We start from the raw sequence: 22,500 nt of genomic DNA, 5'->3' as shown, positions 1-22,500 counted from the left end.
CTGCTAGCGTTCCTACTTCCTACAACACCAGCTCATGCCGAGCTCCAAAGTCCGCAGAAGCATTCACCACCAGCTCCCCTCCCAACTCCAGCTGATCTCACCCCACCCCACCCATCCCCATCAGCCCATCGCAGATTCACATCGCCCGCGTGATGATAAGAATCCTCCTCAGGATCGGAGTCTAGCCCGAGCCCAAAACCCTAGCAGCGGCCGGAGAGCTCTCCCGAGCCGAGCCCGCCGTGCCGGAAACCAGATCGCGGCCGGCGATGGAGAGCCCTGTGAAGGAGGAGGCCGGCGGGGAGCTGGCGATGGAGATCGAGTCGTCGGTCACGGTGGAGGACTGGCGCCGGGCGCTCTCCCTCGTCGTGCCGTCCGTCGTCGTCCTGCGCACCACCGCGCCGCGCGCCTTCGATACCGAGGTCGCGGGCGCCAGCTACGCCACGGGATTCGTCGTCGACAAGTCCCGTGGCATCATCCTCACCAACCGCCACGTCGTCAAGCCCGGTAGGAACAGCTGCCTTCCCACTGATCCGGACGTCCCCTCCTCGTGTATTCGTGTGTTTTGTGAATGATTCATGTGCTCTTTTTGCTGTCGCGGTCGCGGTCGTAGGGCCTGTGGTCGCGGAGGCGATGTTCGTGAACAGGGAGGAGATCCCTGTTTATCCTCTGTACAGAGATCCTGTGAGTGTATATTCTGCTTGATTCCATTCTGTTCTGTTTTATTTTGCTTTCCCAACGCTAACGGCATGATGTTAATTCGAAATTTCCCCCTCTTCTCTCGAAACAGGTACATGATTTTGGTTTTTTTCGCTATGATCCAGGTGCCATCAAGTTCCTTAACTACGATGAGATTCCGCTAGCACCTGAAGCAGCATCTGTCGGCTTAGAAATCCGGGTTGTCGGCAATGACAGCGGTGAAAAGGTATACCTGAAAGCTAGCTTACTCTGTTTCTGTTGTGAACTCTCCCGTGAAGTGTAATGCATTTTAAGGCTCCTGTTAGCCTCGACAACCCACAGCAATTCTGTATTGGTTTAGGAGAACAAGGCATTTTAAATTGCTCTCGATCAAGCCTTACTGCCTTAGTCTTTCCCTTTTCTGCCCTGTGAAACAAATCTTTTGCTGTTGCAAAATTTAAACCCTATGATTTCTGAAGCAAAGATCCAATGTATCCTACCGTCCATAAAAAATCTCTTTGTTCAAATCTTAAATTCTTAATTGCTACATTTTTGACATCCCAATGAAAGAATTATCACATCTTTAAGATAAAGAGAAACCTTTGATAAGCATTTATTTGTTCTGTTTTGTCAGGGAAAAATATAGTGATCCTACCTCGTTCCTCATTTTTCTCCTTGATTGTATTAGCCATCTTATTTTGATTGTGACTGATGACACACTTGTGAGAGTTCGTCATGTGAGGAAAAGGAGTAAAGGACAGTGCATACACCAACTTCTTACATGCTTTGAGCCCTTGCACACACTAGCTCTGCCCATAATGACATGTGAATATTTAGAAGTCAGTTAGATGAATGACTTGTGAATACATAATTGCTTTGATGTTCATCTTTTTCATGCTAAGACCAGGCCTTTCCATGACAAAGAAGTAGTTTTACTTGTTAATATTTGGTTGGTCCAGAAGATGCCTACTTAACAAGCTGACATGCAAACATAGTATAGGCGCGAGCCAAACATCCATTCAAATCAAAATATTTGGCATGTCAAGCTAAAAAAGTAACTTGGAATAAATTGTTTTACTCTAGTGCCAAAATAGAGTCCTATTGCCATAATTGGGATTCTGACTTGTTTTCAATGTGACATGCTGGCTGGATGTGGGTTTCTAGTAGCACTAAAAAATTGTGCATTGTGATGACGTTTTCAGGCCTAGATATGGAGTCAATTTTTTACAAGGATTCAGATCAGGATCTAACTGCTGAAAACTGTCTGATAAATCATGTTGCGTACCGCAATGTTTTCTGATTTGTCTTTACTGGATGCAGGTTTCAATTTTGGCAGGAACACTTGCTCGCCTTGACAGAGAAGCACCTTACTACAAGAAGTACACCCTATTTTTTAGTTTTTACGTGGCCAATTCCTTATGATTTGTATTTGTTTCCTCATGACATCCCCTTGCACTACAATACATAGAAAAAGGAGACAACATGGACAAAAGTTAACTCTCCCATTTGTGGGTCACTACATTTTAGAGCTAACAAAGGATAAATTGATAGGGAATACCGGTGATAATGTACACTCTGTATGATATAGTTCACCTCTATTTGCTCTCTGAAGTGAAGGGATGTGGGGAGAAAGCAAATTGAATGAATAGCCTTATTCCTGATTTATTTTACCATCATTTTTTTTCTTTCAAAATGAATAGAATAAATTCCTTAATTTGTGTTCTCTCCATCCATTTGGAGCAGCTGGCTGCTCCAAGCTTGTAAATGATATATATAATTAGTATGCTATCTATTGCTGCTGATATTCTAATTTTTATTTTTTTTTGTAATTTCTTGTCAGGGATGGGTACAATGATTTCAATACATTCTATATGCAGGTAATTTTCTTTATCTACTCGATATTGCATGCATCTATAGCTAGTTCATATTGGTATGCTGATAATGAGTTTGATCTTCTATTGACTTAATGTAATTAAACTGTTGATTTTTCATGTTGCAAGTGTTTGTAAATTAATGGGACTATTTGTTTCTTTAGGCTGCATCTGGCACTAAAGGTGGTTCTAGTGGTTCCCCTGTTGTTGATTGCCAAGGAAGGGCTGTTGCCCTGAATGCTGGAAGCAAATCTTCCAGTGCTTCTGCCTTCTTCCTTCCATTAGAACGTGTAAGTTGTTTATCAAGGAGCATTTATACATGACCACATCATGCTATATGCGATGTTCCAAAATTGTTGAATTCAGTAAATTGCCACAAAGCCTGGAAGGCTTGCAATATGTAACATTTGAGTCTTACCTGAAACTTCGAGATAACATGACACTTTGACGCTAAGTGGTTAAGGAAAGAATACCGCCAGTTGAAATGATACAAGGCTTTACAAAAGCAACCATATGTGACCAGACTAATATCCAAACTAAACTAGTTGGCTTACTGAAAATTGATTTCAGGCTTTCAGCTAAGAGCATGGAAGTGCAGCATTCTCCTTAATAATGCATTTCTTACTATACAACGGGTCATGGCTCCTATGCACTTGACTTTACCAACAAAAAGGGAGAATAATAGAGGTGGAAAAAACATACAAAAGTTTGACATTATCCAAAATTTAAGATCGTGAAGGGGAATCTCAATGCTATTTAAGATTCATTCGTTGTCTGTGGGGCTGTTACATTTGTTAAAATTATTTATCTAAACTTTTTCCAGGTTGTCAGAGCACTGGATTTGATACGTGATAGTTGGGATGCCTTCGGTAGCAAGCCAGAATCTGTTTATATTCCTCGTGGTACCCTTCAGGTGAGCATGCTTTCTAATGACCCCACTGTTTTATTATATTATGTTGATTTTAAATGTTTTTTTTTATTGTGGAGGGCTACTTAAGATGAATGAGATCAACTAAACTTTTGATTTCTCTCAAACCTTCATGCATTTGACCTTGAAGTACTTCAAATTAATTTTGACATGTTGTTTCTTTTCATCGTTGTTACTGCTGCTTTTCTTTTACTGTGGTGCTTGGACCTCATATTATCCCTGTTCCCTTTTTTGTCGCTTTTAAAGGTGACCTTTCAACACAAAGGATTCGAAGAAACTAGACGTCTTGGTCTCCGAAATGAAACAGAGCAGGTACGTTCTTGCATCGTCAGTGGTTCACTAATTGACTTGGTAATTTGTGATTATTATTTGTTATACCTCCGACAACTGTCTATGCTTGTTTCTCCATGGTATGATTGGAATATATTTTCAAATGTCAACCTCCATGCTCTAGGCATAAGAACTGCAACTTGCTTTTTCTACAGATTGTGCGTGCAGTGTCTCCTGCAGGCGAGACTGGAATGCTGGTTGCTGATTCTGTGGTAATTTCTGCTTCTTACAATTCTAAGCTTCTTTTTTTATCTTGCTACATGTTGTATTATGCCATTCTATATCTTGCGACTGCTAAAACCAGAATGCTTTGTTCTTGCAGGTGCCTGAAGGGCCTGCACATAAACATTTGGAACCTGGTGATGTTCTAGTTCGTATTAATGGGGAGGTGAGGACTGCTTTTGCTTTCTTCTAAGTACTTAAGTTACATTAATAAAGTAGCATAAATTCCAAGCCTGATATTTCCAAGTACCTAGTTCTAATAACTGAAGTTAATATAGCCAGCTTGATACATGCATGGTGATATATTCTATTTTCCCCAAAAATACCAAGACAAAGGAAATGAATCTAGTCTATTATTTGTGTTCAGAATGACGAAGTTGTCAATGTTATGCTAGCACTGTCACTGCCATCGTGCCATGTCATTCTAGTTGCAGGGTTGTATTGAGGAAAGGTTGATTTTGAAGTAAAATAAAGATAGGTTTTCACTTTTCATGCATGGGATAGACTTTGCTGTATATTTTCTTTTGGACTAAACATGGGCCAGGTTGTAAGGTCTGGTGCATGTGACAGGTCTACAAATATTCCAAAGAATCAAAGATGTTTTTTGTTAGGAAGTCGGGCCTATCGGGTCCACTTGTTAGTGCATTGCTTTGGTAGTTTAGGATTGTTTCCTTAACTGCCTAACTATTTATGGTTAGTTTGGATATAATCTGCTAGCTGTACAGATCCTGTATCTTGTGTATTTGGGATGTAATCCCTTGTGATCAATATATATAACCACCCTGCGGCTTGCCTATCGTGTGTGGTGTTTTCCCATAATTTCTCCTCTCTGCATGGTATCACGAGATTAGCTTTCTTTCCTGGCCTCTAACCTTAGTCCACCATTGTCGCCGCCGGTTTCTCACTGTCGGCTTCCTTTCCGCTACCACCATGTCGTCCGAGCCCTCCAACAACTCGGCGACTGCCATTAAAAAGCACCGGACATCGCGGAACCTGGAGACCACCTGACGAAGGAGTTGAGGACGACATCTTGAAGCAAAACACCTGTCGACGGCAAGAGCGCAAGTGAAAAGCGGCGGTCGTCAGCAAGTGGGCAGAACAGAAGCGGCGGCAGCAGCACCTTTTTTTTTTACTCCTTTTTTTTTACCTCTTCCCTCTGCTGGTGCTAGCGGCTCTGTTCAACAGCGCTAAACATCCGTGGCACCGCAAGAGAGAGGAGCAGAGACACGGCGCCAGCAGGGGAGGGCGGTGGAGTCCGGCGATTGGCGGCGGAGGGCGAGTCCCCGACGGCGGCGGATTCCGGCGACTGGCGGCGGAGGGCGAGTTCCGGCGACTGACAGCGGAGTTCCAGCGATTTCCGGCGACTGACAGCGGAAGGCGAGCCACCGTCGGCTGGGCTGAGATCCGCAGCGGCGCAAATCAGGCAGCGGCGGCGCGAAGAAGGCGGCGGCTGGACTGGAGAGGGTGGCGGCGCGGTTTCAATGGCGTCGGGGCGGCGCGAAGCGAGGTCGGCGGCGGGGAAGCCCGTCGATGTCCAGCAGCGACGCAATTCGAGCGGCGGCTGGACTGCGGAGTCCGGCGGCGGCGCAATTGCAGCAGCGGCGGGGCGGACGCCGACGGCAACCGATGGAACGACGGTGATCCGAGCCGGCGGAACAGGAGCACGCAAGTGCAACGTGCGGTGGAGGAAAGAAAAAAAATCGGCTAGGGAGAGAGAGAACGAACCCTAACCCTAGTTTTTGGCTCTAATACCATGTTATGAATAGCACTTGTATTCAATATAGGGGCTCTAGGCTCAAATATATACATGTACAGGTGGGGGCAAATATGTAGAAAACCCCTTATACAATGGGGAAAATACAAATACACATACACATCTAACACTCCTGTCCGTTCAACAATTTACACGTGATAACTCCTATTCTATTGAATTTGATTCTCTTGGTTTTTCTGTGAAGGACCTACGCACAACGGCCACAATTTATCGCTGCAATAGTGGGGGCGATCTTTACAACTTTCCCTCCCCCGTTGCACCACCAAGGGCCTCAACTTTTGTGGCTTCTACCATGTCTCCTGAAGTCTGGCACCATTGCCTCGGTCACTCTGGTCGTGATGCCACCGCCTCGCTCTAGCAGTCCTCCGTCATTCCCAAATAAAATCTAGTAGATCTTTGTACCATGCTTGTCAACTTGGCAAACATGTTTGCTTGCCATTTTATTCATCTACTTCAGTGTCTAAGGCCCCTTTTGATTTAATACATTGCGATATGTGGACATCTCCTGTCATCAGCATGTCAAGCTATCAATATTATATATGTTATCATTGATGATTTCTCGCACTTCTATTGGACTTTTCCACTGCGTGCCAAATATGATGTTTTGCTGAACTGGAATCGTTTTTCGCATTTGTCCACGCTCAATTCGGGGTCCTTATTCGCTCTATCCAAACTGACAATGGCAAAGAGTTCGTTAACCAAGTGACCATTGCGTTCCTTGCTCGCCATGGCGTGGCATTTCGTTGGTCATGTTCCTATACTTCTCAACAACGTGGCACTGCCGAACGGGCAATTCGCACCATCAATGATGTTATGCGTACTCTTCTTTTTCAGGCTCAGCTCCCCTCCCGCTTCTGGGTTGAAGCCATGTCTGCTGCCACCTATCTCCTCAACAGGCGTCCCTGTATAGCTTTAGCATCTGCCACACCCCACTACACCCTTCATCGAGTCAATCCTTCCTATGATCATCTTATGGTGTTTGGCTGCCTGTGCTACCCAAACGTCGCCGCCACTGCCACAAACAAACTCTACCCTTGGTCAATTCCTTGTGTCTTTCTTGGATATCCGCTCAATCATCGAGGCTATCGTTGTTATGATCCTCACAATCGGCGCATCATCTAGTCTCGTCACGTGGTCTTTGATGAATCCGTGTTCCCGTTTCCTTCGTTAACCTCATCTCCGCCTCCTTGGTGCGAGATCTTGACTTTTTGCAGGAGATTGATGTGCTTCTCCTTTGCTGCTCCCCAGCGACTCCGACGCCCACACTGTCTGCCACGCCTGTTCCTTAGGCTGCAGCCCAGGCAGTCCCCGGCAGGCCACCCGTGCGCCTGGTATACTCTAGGCGGCCACGTCCGCCCCCAAGCGTCCTCACCAGTAGCTCCGGCGTCATTTGCCGCCGTGTCGGCACCAAAAACACTGGTTTTCCATGCTGCACCGGCCTCTGCTTCTTCTCCATCAGGGCCGGCTACCTCCATGGCAGCCCTGGCACCTAACGGTCCTGCTGTATCGCCCACCGTCGAACAAAGCTATCCCTATTGCTCGACCTAGGTGCAGCCCTCACGCCATGAGGACGAGCGCCAAAGATGGCATCATCGCCCCTGTCTAGCTCTACGGCTTCTCCGCGCACCATGCCATTCTTTCGCCTGTGCCCAAATCTTATCACTTTGCGTTGCCGGATGCCATCTGGAGACAAGCTATGTTTGCTATGTTTCAAGCGCTTCTCGATAATAGTACATGACTCTCGTTTCGTGGCCGCTCGGTGCTAATATCGTATCTGACAAATGGTTGTTCAGACACAAGTTCAATTCTGATGGCTCCCTAGCACGTTACATAGCTTGTTCGGTTGTCCGTGGTTTTTCTCAGCAGCCGGGCATTGACTATGACTAGACTTTCAGCCCTGTTGTCAAGCCTGCTACTATATGGATTATTCTCAGTGTTGTCTCCCGAGGCTGGTCTATCCATCAACTGGACATCAATAATGTTTTCCTCCATGGCATCCTTATGATATCTTCTACTGCGAGCAGCCATCCAGTTTTGTTGACACCAATCGGCCTCAGCATGTCTGCCATTTGCTCAAGTCTCTGTACAACCTTAAGCAGCCCCCCTCGGGTTTGGTACCAGCAATTTGCCACCCACATTGCCTCACTGGGCTTCGTTGCTGCTATTTCCGACACGTCTCTCTTTGTTTTTCGTTCTGGGACTGAGATTGCCTACCTGCTGTTATATGTGGACAATATCATTATCACCACCTCTTTTGATGCTCTTTTGACATGGCTGACTGGCTGCTTGCACAGTGAATTTGCTATGACGAACCTTGGTGATCTTCACCATTTTCTTTGGCATTTCAGTGACACGATCCACCTCGGGGCTGTTCCTGTCTCAGCGTCAGTATGTTATTGATGTTCTCTAGCGAGTTGGTATGGGTGATTGTCACCCCATCGGCGCTCTAGTGGATACTCAGTCTAAATTGTCGGCTGCAACAAGGGATCCTGTCGTTGATCCTGCTGAATATCGGAGCATCACGAGCGCGCTCCAATATCTCACCGTCATGAGACCTGACATCAGCTATGCAGTTCAGCAAGCCTGTTTACACATGCATGATCCCGCGAGCCTCATCTTGCTCTTGTCAAGCGCATTCTGAGGTATATCAATGGGACTCTTGGTCATGGTCTACATCTCCATGCTTCTTCGACTTTGGCTCACTACATACTCTGATGCGGATTGGGCTGGTTGTCTTGATTCTCGACGCTCCACCTCGGGCTTTTGTCTTTATCTTGGAGATAACCTCATCTCTTGGTCTTCCAAGCGCCAGCCGATAGTCTCTCTCTCCAGCGCCGAAGTAGAATATCATGTTGTTGCCAATGCTGTTGCTGAGTGTTGTTGGATTCGCCAGCTTCTTCAACAATTGCACCTCCCCCTTCAGTCAGTAACTGTTGTCTATTGCGACAATATCAGCACGGTCTACATGTCTGCCAACCCTGTCCAACATAAGCACACAAAACACATCGAGATTGATCTTCACTTTGTGCGAGAGAAGGTGTCCCTTGGACATGTCTGTGTTCTTCATGTACCATCCAGTCTTTAGTTCGTCGACATCATGACGAAGGGGTTGCCGAGCAAGCTTTCTTGAGTTTCGGTCCACTCTTGATGTCCAGGAGCCTCCTGCTATGACTGCAGGGGGTGTTAGCACATTGCTTTGGTAGTCTAGGATTGTTTCCTTAACGGCCTAACTATTTATGGTTAGTCTGGATATAATCTGCTAGCTGTACAGATCCAAACAGATCCTACACTGTGAGTTACAACTTGTTAGGTAGACCAGTTACAACTTCACGTCCAGAAATGTATAATTGCAACATGAGAAGCTAACACTGTGAGTTACAACTTGTTATTCGCACTGTGCACATCCCCAGTTACAACTCGAAACACTATGAGTTACAACTTGTTAGGTAGACTAGTTATAACTTCACGTCCAGAAATGCATAATTGCAACACGAGAAGCTAACATTGTGAGTTACAACTTGTTATTCTCACTGCGCATATCTCCCAATTACAACTCGAATCAATGTAAGTTACAACTTTTTAGGTAGACCAGTTACAACTTCACGTCCATAAATGCATAATTGCAACACGAGAAGCTAACACTGTGAGTTACAATTTGTTATTCGCACTGCGCACATCCTTCAGTTACAACCCGAAACATTGTGAGTTACAACTTGTGAGGTGCGCGCAGACATGAATTACAGTGAGCATACCTGCAGAATATACATACAGCACACACACACACACAGAGATATATATATATATATATATATAATACGGCGAGGTTATTCTGCGCCTATGCGCAGCTACTATTCGCGCTGCGCATATCCCGCAACCACCAGTTACAATCCAAAGAATTGCGAGTTACAACTCTGAGTTACAACTCAGCCTCCAACATGCACCAAACAACATAAGCCAGCCAACCAGCTTGTGTCACGTCATCCATCATCCACCCGTCAGAGTGTTGCATGCGGAGAATCTTTTATTAATTTGAATCGTTAAAATGCAATATCTCTAGAACCACAGATCCGATTCTTGATCTGTTTGATGCATATTGTTGAAAAAAATGTGCTTAACAAAATAAGATCCATCAAGACTATATTTTGATGAAGTTTTAGAATCATAAAGGAGTTACATCCATATAGTTACAACATGATGGACATCGCAGTTACAACATACTGAACGTTGCAGTTACAACATGGTGAACTGCATTGTTCTCTAGTGGTGGTAGGCACTTTAGTTACAATATGATGAACTCTTTAGTTACAACATGCTGAACATTACAGTTGCAACATACTTAAGCATGAAAAAATAAAATCAAATTAATTGCATATTGTAACTAAAAACAGTTACAATATGGTGAACACTACACTTACAACATGGTAGACAATCTAGTTACAACATGCATATAGTTGTAACCGCTCTGTCTGTGGTTGCAACTAATAGTTATAACCGCTCTATTTGTAGTTGCAATCACTTTATGTGCAGTTACAAATATAGTATACGACGAGTTGCAATTCGTGAGTTGCTATTCTGTGCCTATGCGCATGCTGCACATACGCCGCGTATAGGTACAAAATACTTTAAACATTTTGAACCAGGCTCCTGATTTCATCATAACCAATGTCAAGGATTCCATTTTGTGATATTCTGTGACTTCATTGATACTACCAAGACAACTTAGTAGTAGTAGTAGTATTTCAAAGTTCTCTTGTTCATAAAACGGCTCTAAATTTGATGTTGGAAGTCTTTGTGCTCATTTATGCCTGCAAAAATATCCTTGATTACTGTATGTTTACTGTTAACTATGTTTTTCGTGCTGATTTAATATGTCATAGCACATTTTTTTTGACTCAAGGGTGTGTTATTTAACACTTCTAAACCAATTGCAGGTTGTAACACAGTTTCTTAGAATGGAGAATTTACTTGATGACAGCGTTGGCAGGGAGATAGATTTGGAGATCGAAAGAGGTGGAGTTCCTTTTACAGTAAAGCTGGAGGTATTTTGCAATTTTGACACATCATATCTAATCTTTTTAGTGAAGAGCAGTAATATCTATATTTCTCCTATTGCAAGATATAGTGTATGCGCCTTTACCTTTTGTACAATTAAGTCAGCATGCCACATCTTACCCTTTTTTACGCCTTAAGCTTTACCATTTTGACTGTGCAGGTTGAGGATTTGCACTCTATAACTCCAAATCATTTCTTGGAAGTTAGTGGTGCTGTCATCCATCCACTTTCATACCAGCAGGTAAAATTTCAAACCACTGAACTTTCATATCCATTGTATATTTCTTCTTTTCTGAGATTGCCCTTCCTTCTCCTTATCAAGCAAAGGAGCATGCATTTGTTTCTATGGTATGCTGCTCTCAATTAAAGAAAATGAATGTGTGAACATACGTTGTTTTTCCAAATAGTCAAGAGTATTATATTTTTATATAGTCTGAAATCATCATTGTCTAACTTAATCCAAACTGTTAGACAAAAATGTTTTCCAATGTTTCTAATTGCTGTAGATGCTTAAAGAGGTGCTTACCAAAAGAGAACCACCTTTTCCCATCATGTTGTATAGATAAGGTGCTAATTTTATAGTATCATTGCTTGATTAGGCATCAGTGCTTAACTGGTCCTTATGCATGCAACTATCTCTTAACTAATAGATAATGCAACCATTTAAGCACCTACAGGAGGGGTTTGCATTACAGGAGAGGGATGCTATGTGGGTGCTTCAGCTACATTCTGAGAACCATACGAGCACACTTACATTGGAGATGCCCTTATAGGCTGGCTCATTTTCGTTATGGAAATCATGAGCTCTCTCCCCCGTTACATCTGTAAATACCTTTAATATTACTTAACTGAACTCACGTTGAACTTCTTGCTAGAAATGATGGCTTGATGCTTAACTGAACCACTGTATCTCATGCTAAATAGTTGAAATAAAATCAGTTGATGGCTTGATGCTTACATCACTTCTTCCCTCATATTTGAACTTAGATTTGACAAAATAAATGTATACAGCTAGAGTATTTGTTGAACTTTCAGAACATTTCTAATCATGTTTACATCTTGTTTCAGGCTAGAAACTTCCGATTCAAATGTGGTCTCGTATATGTTGCTGAAGCAGGGTAAGAAATCTAACTGTAACCTAGCCTTCTGATGTTCCATTTCCTAAAAGGACAAGGGACAACGGCTTATAGTTGTCATTCTTGACAGCCTTTGATCACTCATAGTAATGCAACAAATCCTCCGGAAGTAGGATGGTGAGTTGCCTTAATCATAACTATGTATTTATAGTTATCATGGTGTCGCCATAATGATGATATGGTGGCGTGGCAGTATTTTGGGCCTCGCCACGGCAACGCCATGGAGCCGGCGTCTATGGTGTCCGCCATATTAGCATGGCGTCGCCGTGGCGCTGATAAGGCGTCGTGTGGTGGGCGCAATACCAGCTAGGTAGAGGGGATTAGAAGGGGGAGGAGAGGTCGAGTGGGTCCGAGAGGCGAGGTAGACTTCCATACCTTTTCCTTGACCTAGCGACGGGTGAGTCGCGGATCTCCGCCGCCGCTGTCACCGCCAAGATTGTGTGCCGTTTGCCGCACGTGCTCCTTGTCGTGGCGCTGCCTGTGCTCTTCGCCGCCCTCAGATCTGTTCGCCTGCCTGTCTCCACGACTCGCCCGTCTCAGTCGACCTGCCTGGAAGTCTGCTGCCCCCGTGCTGCCCGTGCTCTTCGCTGCCCTTAAATTTATCCGCCTGCCTGTCTCCATCAACTCGCCCGTCTCAGTTGACCTGCCTGGAAGTCTGCTGCCCCCGCCTGTAAGTCTGTTGACCCGCCTAGATGTCCACCACCCTCGCCTGGAAGCCATCGGCCTGCCCCTCTCTGTCGCCCCCACCCCCGCATTCGCCGTGTGCCTGTGTCCCGAGCCGGCCGCGCCCGCTCCTGGGCCTACTCCATCTGATCTCCCGCCCCTGCGCCCCTGGGTCTGCTCCGGCTGCCCTCTGCCGCCCTACTCCCAGTTCGTCGCTGCTCTCTCTTCTCTCTTCTGTGTGCTGATGTGCTCTGTTAGTATGCTTTGTGTGTGCTGATGACTGGGATCTAGCTGCTGCTCTAGTACATGTGTGGGATGACTTGTTCTAGTGTTGGCTTTGCATCTTGCTCCCTGTGAAGCTAATGTTCACAAGAAACTTGAAGCATGATATCCTGTTAGTGTTAGCACTTAGCAGTGGCACATATCCAGTATAGCACAATGGCTTTGCATCTTGCTCTAGTACATGTGTGGGATGTCTTGACTTTTCAGCTAGACTTTTAAGAGCTGTCTGAGAGCGTCTTTGTTGCACAAACTCAATCCTGTTACTGTTAGCACTTAGCACATGTCCAGTATAGCACATATCTTGTTAGTGTTAGGCTGTTAGCACAGTATGATAGCACATATTCTGTTACTTGAAGCATGTTGTGCATTTACGATCTCGATGAGTTTGCATTGGATGACTTTTGAGAGATGAGAGAATTGAAACTTTGAGAAATGAGAGAGTTCTTTGTCTTTTGTGCTACATTTACATTTCTATTTGTCTTATGTGCTACATTGACATTGCTATTTGTCTTTTGTGCTACATTTACATTTCCTAATATCCTAGATTATAACTGTTGAGCTACATTTACATTGCCATTTTCTAATATCCTAGACTATAATGTGTGTATTCACCATGTGTGTATTGTGTCACCACGCCACGCGCCAAGGCGATGTAAAGTTGTGAAGGTGGTGGGTCGCCACGCCTCACCACGCCGCCGTAACAACCATGTATGTATTTGTGGTGGAAATGGCCTTCTGAACCTGGAGCTTTGAAACTAGCCATTGGTGATAGTTTGTTAAATGTTGATTAACTGTCGTTGCATTTAAATTCCAGCAGGTCCCAAGCCAGCAACTGATCATAGTCTTTCTTCATTTGTTCTTGGGGTCTTCACTATTTTTTACCCACAAATTATATCTCTCTATTGTCCCTAAATTTTTCACCTTCTGTCTGCAAAATTACCTTTTCTTCGACTTATTTAACACCATGCAATGCAGGTACATGCTCTCTCGGGCATCTGTTCCACGTCATGCCATTATTAAAAAGCTTGCAGGAGAGGATATTGCGCATTTAGACGACCTTATTGCAGTTCTTGCAAAATTGTCTGGGGGAGCACGAGTGCCTCTAGAGTATGTAAAGTACACTGACCGTCACCGGAACAAGGTAAGAAATTTAATAGCAGTTTTATCATGATAAATGATACCTTATCTTCTGTGCATCCTATTAAAAATTTGAGTTTTGTTCTTCAAATTAAACTAATTATTTTTATTTATGTGGCCAGTCTGTGCTGGTGACAATTGATCAGCATGAATGGTATGCACCTCCTCGGTTATATACTCGAAATGATGCAACTGGCCTGTGGACTGCAAAACCAGCTATACCACTGGAATCTCCATTTATAGCTTCAGCTTACCATGCTAGTCATGTCGATACAAACTCAAACTCCGTTTCATCTTTAGCTGAATCTAGCCCTATGGATCTCAAGTGCCAGTATGATTCTGAGAATTTGGCAGATGGATGCATCAAAATGCAAACTGATGATGAGATTGTTGTAGACGGATCTCACTCTAGCGAAGATTCTCTTGTTGAGAAAAAAAGGCGACGTGTGGATGAGGAGATAGCTGCAGAGGGAACTTTACCATCATTTGGAGATCTAGAGGATGTAAAAGGCAGTGCTTTGAGGCATCCTTCCAATGCAGAAGGCTCTGACATTGTTCGAACAATATCGAGTAATGCGTCATTGGCAGAGCAAGTAATTGAACCAGCCCTTGTAATGTTTGAGGTAAGCAACATATACATTTTGATTTACAATGGAACTTGCATTTTATAGTCATGGTCTATCATTTAGCATTTCATGTCTAGGCTAGGGTACTAGATTCTGTATTGCTGCAAGCCAATGCATATATGATTACAGGCTAGAAACTGCATAAGCTTTCCCCTGAGTTGTGCTGTGAAAGCTGTGTGGAAAATGATAAAATGAAAGCTTCACGTATTGATCCTTTCGAGGTAGGCTGAAGCTTAAGTTACCCCAGATATGCATAGTATGTTGTTTTGATAGCGATGGCCTATGAATATGATTTAGGTTTAAATCTACTGTAATCTTAATACACATTTGTGTGAGCGGTTTAAGCTTTCTCACCTACTTTTGTTGACAAGCTCCAATAATAGGAACTTTACATTTACACTGGTGGCGCAGGTTGATTGTACTTCGGTTTGGGGAAAAATTGAGAGCTAGCATGTCAGAAAATATTGGACTAATGTCTTATTTCGAAATGAACTTTTCAATAATGAAGTGCTTCGTGTTTTTGTTGTTCCATAGATTCTCCAAATAAGCTGAATATAGTGATAATGAACTGATGATATCTTCTGATATCGTGCAAGCCATTACCTGTATGACAAAGATGCACCACCAGTAAAGTTGTAAAAATATCCTATTGTTTTTCCTTGGTGCTAACCGTTGAGCTATTTTCTATATAATCTCTATTCCTTCACTTGCTTCACAATTTTTCAAGTCGAATTGCTTTTGGAGCAGTGAGTTTTGCACTCCTGCTAATTGTTGAACCATGATGCAACTTAAGCGACCTGTATTTGTTGGTTTTGACTTTTGCACTAGTGACTTGTGTTTCTTGTTCAAAACCTGCTGTCTTACCTCTACTTTTTCAGGTGCATGTGCCGCCAGTTTGCATGCTTGATGGAGTGCACTCCCAACATTTCTTTGGAACCGGGGTTATAATACACCATTCTGACTGTCTGGGCCTGGTTGCTGTTGATAGGAATACAGTTGCTGTATCCATCTCCGATATAATGCTTTCTTTTGCTGCATATCCTATTGAGATACCAGGAGAAGTACGGGTTTGTTCTGTTCTCAATTATAAAAGCTAAGGTGTACAAAATTTCAATTAAAATATTGTTATCCATATGTTGCTTTTCAGGTTGTTTTTCTGCACCCTGTTCACAACTTTGCATTGGTGGCTTATGATCCTTCTGCACTAGGAGCTGGAGCATCTGTTGTCCGGGCTGCTAAGCTTCTTCCAGGTTTGTTTTCTTTTAGAGTGTCTCCATGTATTTCCAATACTATTTATAGAAGCTTGTTTGTACGTTTTTCACTTTGTATTATTGTTGAGATTAATCATGTTATACCATTAAAAAAGTGTAAACAGTCACTGAACTTTTCATTTTCCATTTGGCATGTCACGATCAAGTGATCCGTTTGCAATTTAAAAAAAAAAACATTTGGTTTTCTGTATATGTAGAACCTGCTTTGCGTCGAGGAGATTCTGTCTATCTAGTTGGGCTAAGCAGAAGCTTACAGGCAACATCAAGGAAATCAATCATAACTAATCCTTGCACAGCTGTTAATATCGGGTCAGCTGACTGCCCACGATACCGTGCAATAAATATGGAGGTTATTGAGCTCGATACTGGTACTTTCTATAGACATTTCACTGAGTATCTTTCTATAGACATTTCACTGCATATGATCATGTTTCAGTTTTTTTGGTTGACTACATTGTAAAAAATTTATTTTAGATTTTGGTAGCACATTTTCGGGTATATTGACCGATGAGCAAGGAAGAGTTCAAGCATTATGGGCAAGCTTTTCCACCCAGGTTAGTTTGCATGAGTCGTTTGTTTTAGGGTCTGTTTGTTTGAGTTTTTTCTTTTGGTTTTTCTGAAAAGCTGTGCTTTTAGTTTTGTTGAAAAATTACTTTTGGATTTAGCTGTTGGGTTTTATAATATTTTTTTGGCTTCTCAGTACACTACTCAGAAAAGCTACTCTCAACTAGCTTACCAGCTTCTAGTTTATTCCCTCAGAAGTAGGCTTCTGGTTTCTTCAAAAGTCACTTTTCAGCAAACCTGTTGCTTCTAATAGAAGCAAAAGTCAGAAGCAAGCTGAAACAAATAGGCCTTTGTTTGTTTTCTGCTTCTGCTACTGCCAGAAGTCAGAAGCCAGAACAAATGGGGTTTTAGAGAAGTGGCTTCTGCAGAAGCCAGAAGGTTGCTTCTGAGGAAAATGATCTAAAGTTGAGAAGCTTGCTGAGAGATGTTTTTCTGAGAAGCTATGTGCTGAGAAGTCAAAAATTTGTTGTAGAAGCCAACAACTTATTTCCAAAAGCAGTTTTTCAGACAAGCCAAAAGAACAGTTTTTCAGAAAAGATCAAAAGCAGAAACCCAAACAAACAGGCCCTTAGTCTCTTTCCTATATAATGATGTTGGCATGCTCCCAGGAACATATACTAAAAAGAAAAGAACAAAACAGCGGCTTACACGCAAGGTTAGCCGCGTGATATCTCTAACATCAAGTAAATGGGCGATAGAAGGAAAAATATATTCACCACTAGTAAATGAACATGAACCCCAATTGTTAAACATGTCTTTCTACTAAACCTGATGAATTTTGTTAGTCATACCAGCAACTGAAACTCGTACCTAATTATATGAATTTTGTTAGTAATTACCAGCCATTACATGTCATAACCTACATATGCATCTAATTCTTGATTTTTTAAAATATTGTTACCATAATTAGTCGTTTTCTTGTTGTTCTGTGTACTAAGTACTAACTGGTGTCTAACTCAATTGTTTTTTCCAGCTCAAATATGGTTGCAGCAGTTCAGAGGACCATCAGTTTGTTAGAGGTATACCGATATATGCAATAAGTCAAGTCCTTGAGAAGATTATCTCTGCTTCTCAAGGACCTTTTCGGCTTATCAATGGAATAAGGAGGCCAATGCCATTTGTCAGACTTTTGGAGGTGGAACTTTATCCAACTTTGCTCTCCAAGGCGAGAAGTTATGGATTGAGCGACAACTGGGTGCAGGTAATCAGATCTGTCTTTCAATAGGCTGGAGTTAGTCTGCCTGATCTGCAAACATGATCATATTGTTGCCTAATGACTTTTAAGTTTCAATGCGAAATACTACCGCACATATTTTATTTCTGGTTAAATTTTGATGATCCACCTACTCTTTCTTACTAACTCCTCTGCAGTTATCTGTTAATGAGCACCTCAAGTAATTGTCAAATTTGGCATATGGTCCCTTTTCTCCTGTGTTACCAGCAAATAAAGAAGCTTTGGTTTACATGAAATATTTAATATTCCAATATGATTATGCTTCCAGGCTCTTGCAAAGAAGGATCCTGTGCGTAGACAAGTCTTGCGGGTGAAAGGTTGTTTGGCTGGATCAAAAGCCGAAAATCTCCTAGAGCAGGGAGATATGATTCTTGCTATCAATAAGGAGCCAATTACATGCTTCCTTGACATCGAGAAGGCTTGCCAAGAGTTGGACCAATCCGTTGGATCAGATGGAGTGCTTAACATGACAATATTCCGTCAGGTCAGGATGACCTAAAAGAAATGAACTTTTTTGACAATAAGAAATAAATCGATAAAATAAAACAGTGGTATAGGTTGTAACTCTTAACGTTTGAGCAGGGAAAAGAAATCGACCTTATTGTTGGAACTGATGTAAGAGATGGCAATGGTACAACACGAATGGCTAATTGGTGTGGATGCGTTATCCAGGATCCTCATTCAGCCGTGCGTGCACTTGGCTTTCTGCCAGAAGAAGGTCATGGTGTTTATGTTGCTAGGTGAGACTCCTTTACAAACTTGTGTATGCAATATTAGGAACATCTCTTATCATTAATAAGCTTCGCTTCAACTTAATATTTGGAGCTGAAAGCCTTTAGCTACTAAAGATTTTGATGGCTATCACCCAGCAATAATTTACTGGATAGGTTCTTTTTTCCAGTTGTGATGGATTTATGCTGTTTCCAATTCATTCTGTACCTGTATCTGACATTAGAATTAGATGAAAACTTGTTGCTGAATGCTGAGTGCTCATTAAGTGCACCATATAGAGGCTGCATTTCTGTTATGCGTTGATACCAATTAACAGATACCCTGAAAAAAAGTGGAGCTTATAAAGTTGTGAATGGGTGCCATGTAGATTCTGAACAAGTTTATCTATCATTGGGATAGAAAAAATATCGAGGGCATCTGTGTTATCTTTGGAGGAAAGCATCTGAAAGCCAACCTACTCGTCTCTATCTCCTATTTGTTTACAAGTTGAATACCACATGTTTAGTATCCTTCATGTTTCTCGCTCCTTCATGATTAATGAGGTTGTACGGAACCTATTATTTACATGATTGTATAGATTTAGACTCAATGTGATGGCACATTTTGGATATCACTGGGAATGAGCAATGAGCAGCAATGATTTTCTGCAGATGGTGTCATGGAAGTCCGGTACATAGATATGGTCTCTATGCTCTTCAGTGGATCATTGAAGTTAACGGGCAACCAACTCCAGATCTGGAAACATTTATACAGGTGGTGAAGGTACGTAGTATGCATCAAGTGGCAAATATCATCCCTTTCTTTTTACCAATCTTTTTGTGTTTGGTTATCGCTACATTCCAACATCATTGATTGAATTAATATAGCTGAATTATCCTTTTGGTTAGGGCTTGGAAGATGGTGAATTTGTTAGGGTGAGGACCGTCCATTTGAATGGAAAGCCTCGCGTGCTTACTCTGAAACAGGACCTTCACTACTGGCCGACCTGGGAGCTTAGCTTTGAACCTGAAACTGCCACATGGCGGAGGAGAATAATAAAAGCGTTGCAATCAACTACGGCGTGATCTATCCTGTTTTGTTGTGAGCTTTTCATGCTTTCAGCGGGCCTTCTTTAGAGAATGTTAAGCATGGAGGCGAGGAAACTAGAGATTCATGCCGTTATGGTTACCTAAAATCCTGTCCTATGCAGGATTAAGTGGTGGGCATTAGGATAGAGCGGGTGCTTGAATGATATACTTTTCATAGAAAATATATGGATTCATCGGTTGTGGATTATTGGACCGTGGGATTTGCCTTTTGTATATCATCTATTCCTACATTTTAGTAGTAATAGTAAGTCATTATCTTTCTAGCGCTCATTTCACTACTTTTCTTTCTAGTTACCACGCAACTGGTTTCTGGGTATCCAGTTCCGGGACCGGGCATGGTTCTATGCATTGTTCTGCTTCAGTTAGATTCAATGACAGTAATATCGATGACAGTAATATCAGCATGACTGCGTAATTACTGGAATACCTACCGAGTCCGGCAAACCCACACACGTGTGGAGTAGCAACCGAAGTCTATCTCTGCATCCTCACCGCGACCTTTTGAGCTCCGCATGACAAATGTACACCATGCAGTCAGCCTCCTCCTCAGAAGGCCGGCATTTTCCTCCGCTCCGAAACGCACTTCATCGGCAGAATATATTCGGCCACCACTTGTTCGCTCAAACTTCTATCCTCGAAAACGAGGACCATCCCTTTATGTCTTCCGCCACTTCGGCCGATGCCTTCCGTCGAGGAAAAAAGAACCGTTTAGGTAGCAGATCATTGTTGTTGGATTCCCTCTTCTCCCTAGCAGCGGCAGCGGCAGCGGCAGCGGCAGCGGCAGCACCAACCAGGCAAGTACCCGTCTTTATAAGGCCTTCTCCTTTCATCTTGTCGCCGCGATCTGGAGGAGCTAGCATGTATCCCGCACGCGAACGCGCACGGGCACACGCGCGCCAACGGCACCACCACCCTGCGAGGTAGGGAGTGAGAGACATGGGTTGCTATCCTCCCCTGGGCAAGATCGTGTCCAAAGCGCTCGGAAAATGCTACGGTGCGTACGCAAAGTTCTAGCTCTTTGCTTCACTTGTTTCCTTTCCTTGCTACACACTTATGTGCATGCTAGGACCTCTGTACTTTCAGAACACATACATGTTTGGCTGCTGTATTTAAGTTGTTGCTACTACTGTCAATCAATCTCAAGACTTGTGTGCAAATTATGATTTATGAGCAATGGCAAAGCGATCTCAAACACTGCAAAGTCTTTTCTAGCGCAGTAAACTTATGTGATTTGTGATAATTTACGACTTGCTCACGTGCAGGGCGCGAGAGATGGAGGGAAGAGAGGATGGACTACGCCATGGCCTACCCGCCTGGCCCGCCCATGGAGACCCACTGCATGCGCCCAGTGGCGCGCACAGTGACCTTTGCCAGCACCAACTCCGTCTACGTGATCCCGCCGGAACCGACGCCGCCGCTGCCGCAGTCGAGCCCACCACCACCACCAGAGCACCATCACCAACAGCCGCAAACACCACCCCAACACGAGCCCGACCACCACCCCGACCCACCCCAACCCCAAGCACAACCCCAACCGGAGCCACCCGCGCAAACGCAGGACGCGCCACCGGCCGAGCCGAAGCCGCCGAAAGGCCCGAAGCGAGGCAAAAACAAGCAGCTCAGTCGCGTCCGGTTCGGCTCCGAACCTCCACCACCGCAGCAGCAGCAGCAGCATGGGCCGAGCGAAGACAACAGAGGCGACGCGGCTGGCCAGGGCCTGCACGGTCACGGGCCTCACGGCGCAGGGCCGGCGCAGGGGCAGGGGCACCTGTTCCGGTACACGCCGTCGCCGTTGCCGAGGTGGGAGGCGACGCCGAAGCGGCACGAGTACTTCTCCGGGGAGTACAGGAGCTACTACCCGACGCCGGTGCGCGAGGGCATCTACAGCATCGCCACTGACGCCAACAGGCTCACCACCATCTTCAGCGAGGAGAACCCCAACGCCTGCACGATAGTCTGAATGCGACGGCGAGGAATAAACTGTTTCATTCATGCAATCACTTCCCTCTTTCTTTGGTTCTTGGATCAGTGCAGGAATCGTGAGCCAAGAATCTGGTTCTTGTAGGTTTTGTAGATAAGGAAAAGGAGAATAGTTTCGATTCGGATGATATGATGAGATGAACATTCGTTTGTGCGCCCAGGTGCTGCTTGCCTTGGATTGCCGTCGTCCTTTTGCGTTTGATATTCGGTTTTGATATTTTCGACAAAGTGAGATTAGTCAGAAATAGTTGGCCGCCAAAGAGAGATGATGAATGCGTTGAAACTTGAAAACACACACTCCATGATTAAATCCTCTTTTTCTTTTCTTCTTTTCGAATGGCTACAGAACAAGTATCTATTCCCTAGAAATCTCCTTTTTCATTCTTCAAAAGAGCACATTTCACTCTAAGCGCATCCTTTTTGTTGATACCTTCAAAAATAGTAATGTAATCTGTTCGAGTACGAAAGATCAACGAGCTTAGCATTAGGTCAATGTAATTTTGATGATTAATATTAACACAATTAGTGTGATTAATATGGTTCGATAGCATGCAAGGTTTAGTCTCGTGGATCTATGTGATGAACTTGAAGTTCCAAACACCCCAAGTTATCATGTTGTTGAGAGTTCACTTGTATAGATATATTTGTTTTCTTTGATGGTATTATGAAAAAAAATTTGGGTTTAGTAGCTTCCACCACGTAAGAAATCAACATAGGAGACATCACATTTGTAACAGTTGCTTAATATACATCACTAATATGAAATCAACATAGGAGACATCACATTTGTAACAGTTGCTTAATATACATCACTAATATTCTATTAGTAACAGGTGAGAAAATCATCCGTCACAAATGATAACAGTGCAAGCTCTCACTAATGATAAAGTCATTAGTGACGGACAGTAACAACACTCGTCATTAGTGATGGGTGA

General features: G+C 43.5%; 2 protein-coding genes across 3 annotated transcripts; both read left to right on the top strand.

Annotated features, from left to right (window-relative positions):
• The first annotated feature begins 17 nt into the window (after positions 1 to 17).
• LOC133919654 (protease Do-like 7) lies at positions 18 to 19,848 on the top strand. 2 transcript variants are annotated; one of them, XM_062364108.1, is made up of 24 exons: positions 18 to 504; positions 611 to 681; positions 822 to 922; positions 1,996 to 2,054; positions 2,516 to 2,552; positions 2,711 to 2,836; positions 3,370 to 3,459; positions 3,721 to 3,786; positions 3,960 to 4,016; positions 4,127 to 4,192; positions 10,732 to 10,839; positions 11,013 to 11,093; positions 11,921 to 11,970; positions 13,909 to 14,074; positions 14,193 to 14,693; positions 15,575 to 15,757; positions 15,844 to 15,946; positions 16,165 to 16,335; positions 16,442 to 16,521; positions 17,505 to 17,732; positions 18,034 to 18,249; positions 18,348 to 18,505; positions 19,148 to 19,259; positions 19,385 to 19,848. In XM_062364108.1, the coding sequence occupies exons 1-24, from the start codon at positions 35 to 37 to the stop codon at positions 19,559 to 19,561; spliced, it is 3,477 nt and encodes a 1,158-aa protein (XP_062220092.1). In that variant the 5' UTR covers positions 18 to 34; the 3' UTR covers positions 19,562 to 19,848. The 2 variants fall into 2 exon arrangements, with proteins under 2 accessions (XP_062220092.1, XP_062220093.1); XM_062364109.1 differs by having other exon boundaries at positions 121 to 504; positions 788 to 922.
• Positions 19,849 to 19,981: 133 nt separating this feature from the next.
• LOC133919655 (formin-like protein 20) lies at positions 19,982 to 21,725 on the top strand. The gene is made up of 2 exons (XM_062364111.1): positions 19,982 to 20,579; positions 20,848 to 21,725. Exons 1-2 carry the CDS (start codon positions 20,522 to 20,524, stop codon positions 21,543 to 21,545), a joined length of 756 nt encoding a protein of 251 aa, XP_062220095.1. The 5' UTR covers positions 19,982 to 20,521; the 3' UTR covers positions 21,546 to 21,725.
• Positions 21,726 to 22,500: the final 775 nt, after the last annotated feature.

The sequence above is a fragment of the Phragmites australis genome, chromosome 5 (assembly GCF_958298935.1).
Source record: "Phragmites australis chromosome 5, lpPhrAust1.1, whole genome shotgun sequence".
NCBI classification, from domain to species: domain Eukaryota; kingdom Viridiplantae; phylum Streptophyta; class Magnoliopsida; order Poales; family Poaceae; genus Phragmites; species Phragmites australis.
This window is presented reverse-complemented; position numbering and strand designations above follow the sequence as displayed.

What these genes read in the sequence shown, in the direction of transcription:
- LOC133919655 (XM_062364111.1), top strand. Translation starts at nt 20,522, where the DNA reads ATGGGTTGCTATCCTCCCCTGGGCAAGATCGTGTCCAAAGCGCTCGGA. An exon ending in AGCGCTCGGAAAATGCTACG is followed by an intron (nt 20,580 to 20,847) that starts GTGCGTACGCAA and finishes GCTCACGTGCAG; the next exon opens with GGCGCGAGAGATGGAGGGAA.
- LOC133919654 (XM_062364108.1), top strand. Translation starts at nt 35, where the DNA reads ATGCCGAGCTCCAAAGTCCGCAGAAGCATTCACCACCAGCTCCCCTCC. An exon ending in CAGCCCTTGTAATGTTTGAG is followed by an intron (nt 14,694 to 15,574) that starts GTAAGCAACATA and finishes CTACTTTTTCAG; the next exon opens with GTGCATGTGCCGCCAGTTTG. An exon ending in ACATGACAATATTCCGTCAG is followed by an intron (nt 18,250 to 18,347) that starts GTCAGGATGACC and finishes ACGTTTGAGCAG; the next exon opens with GGAAAAGAAATCGACCTTAT.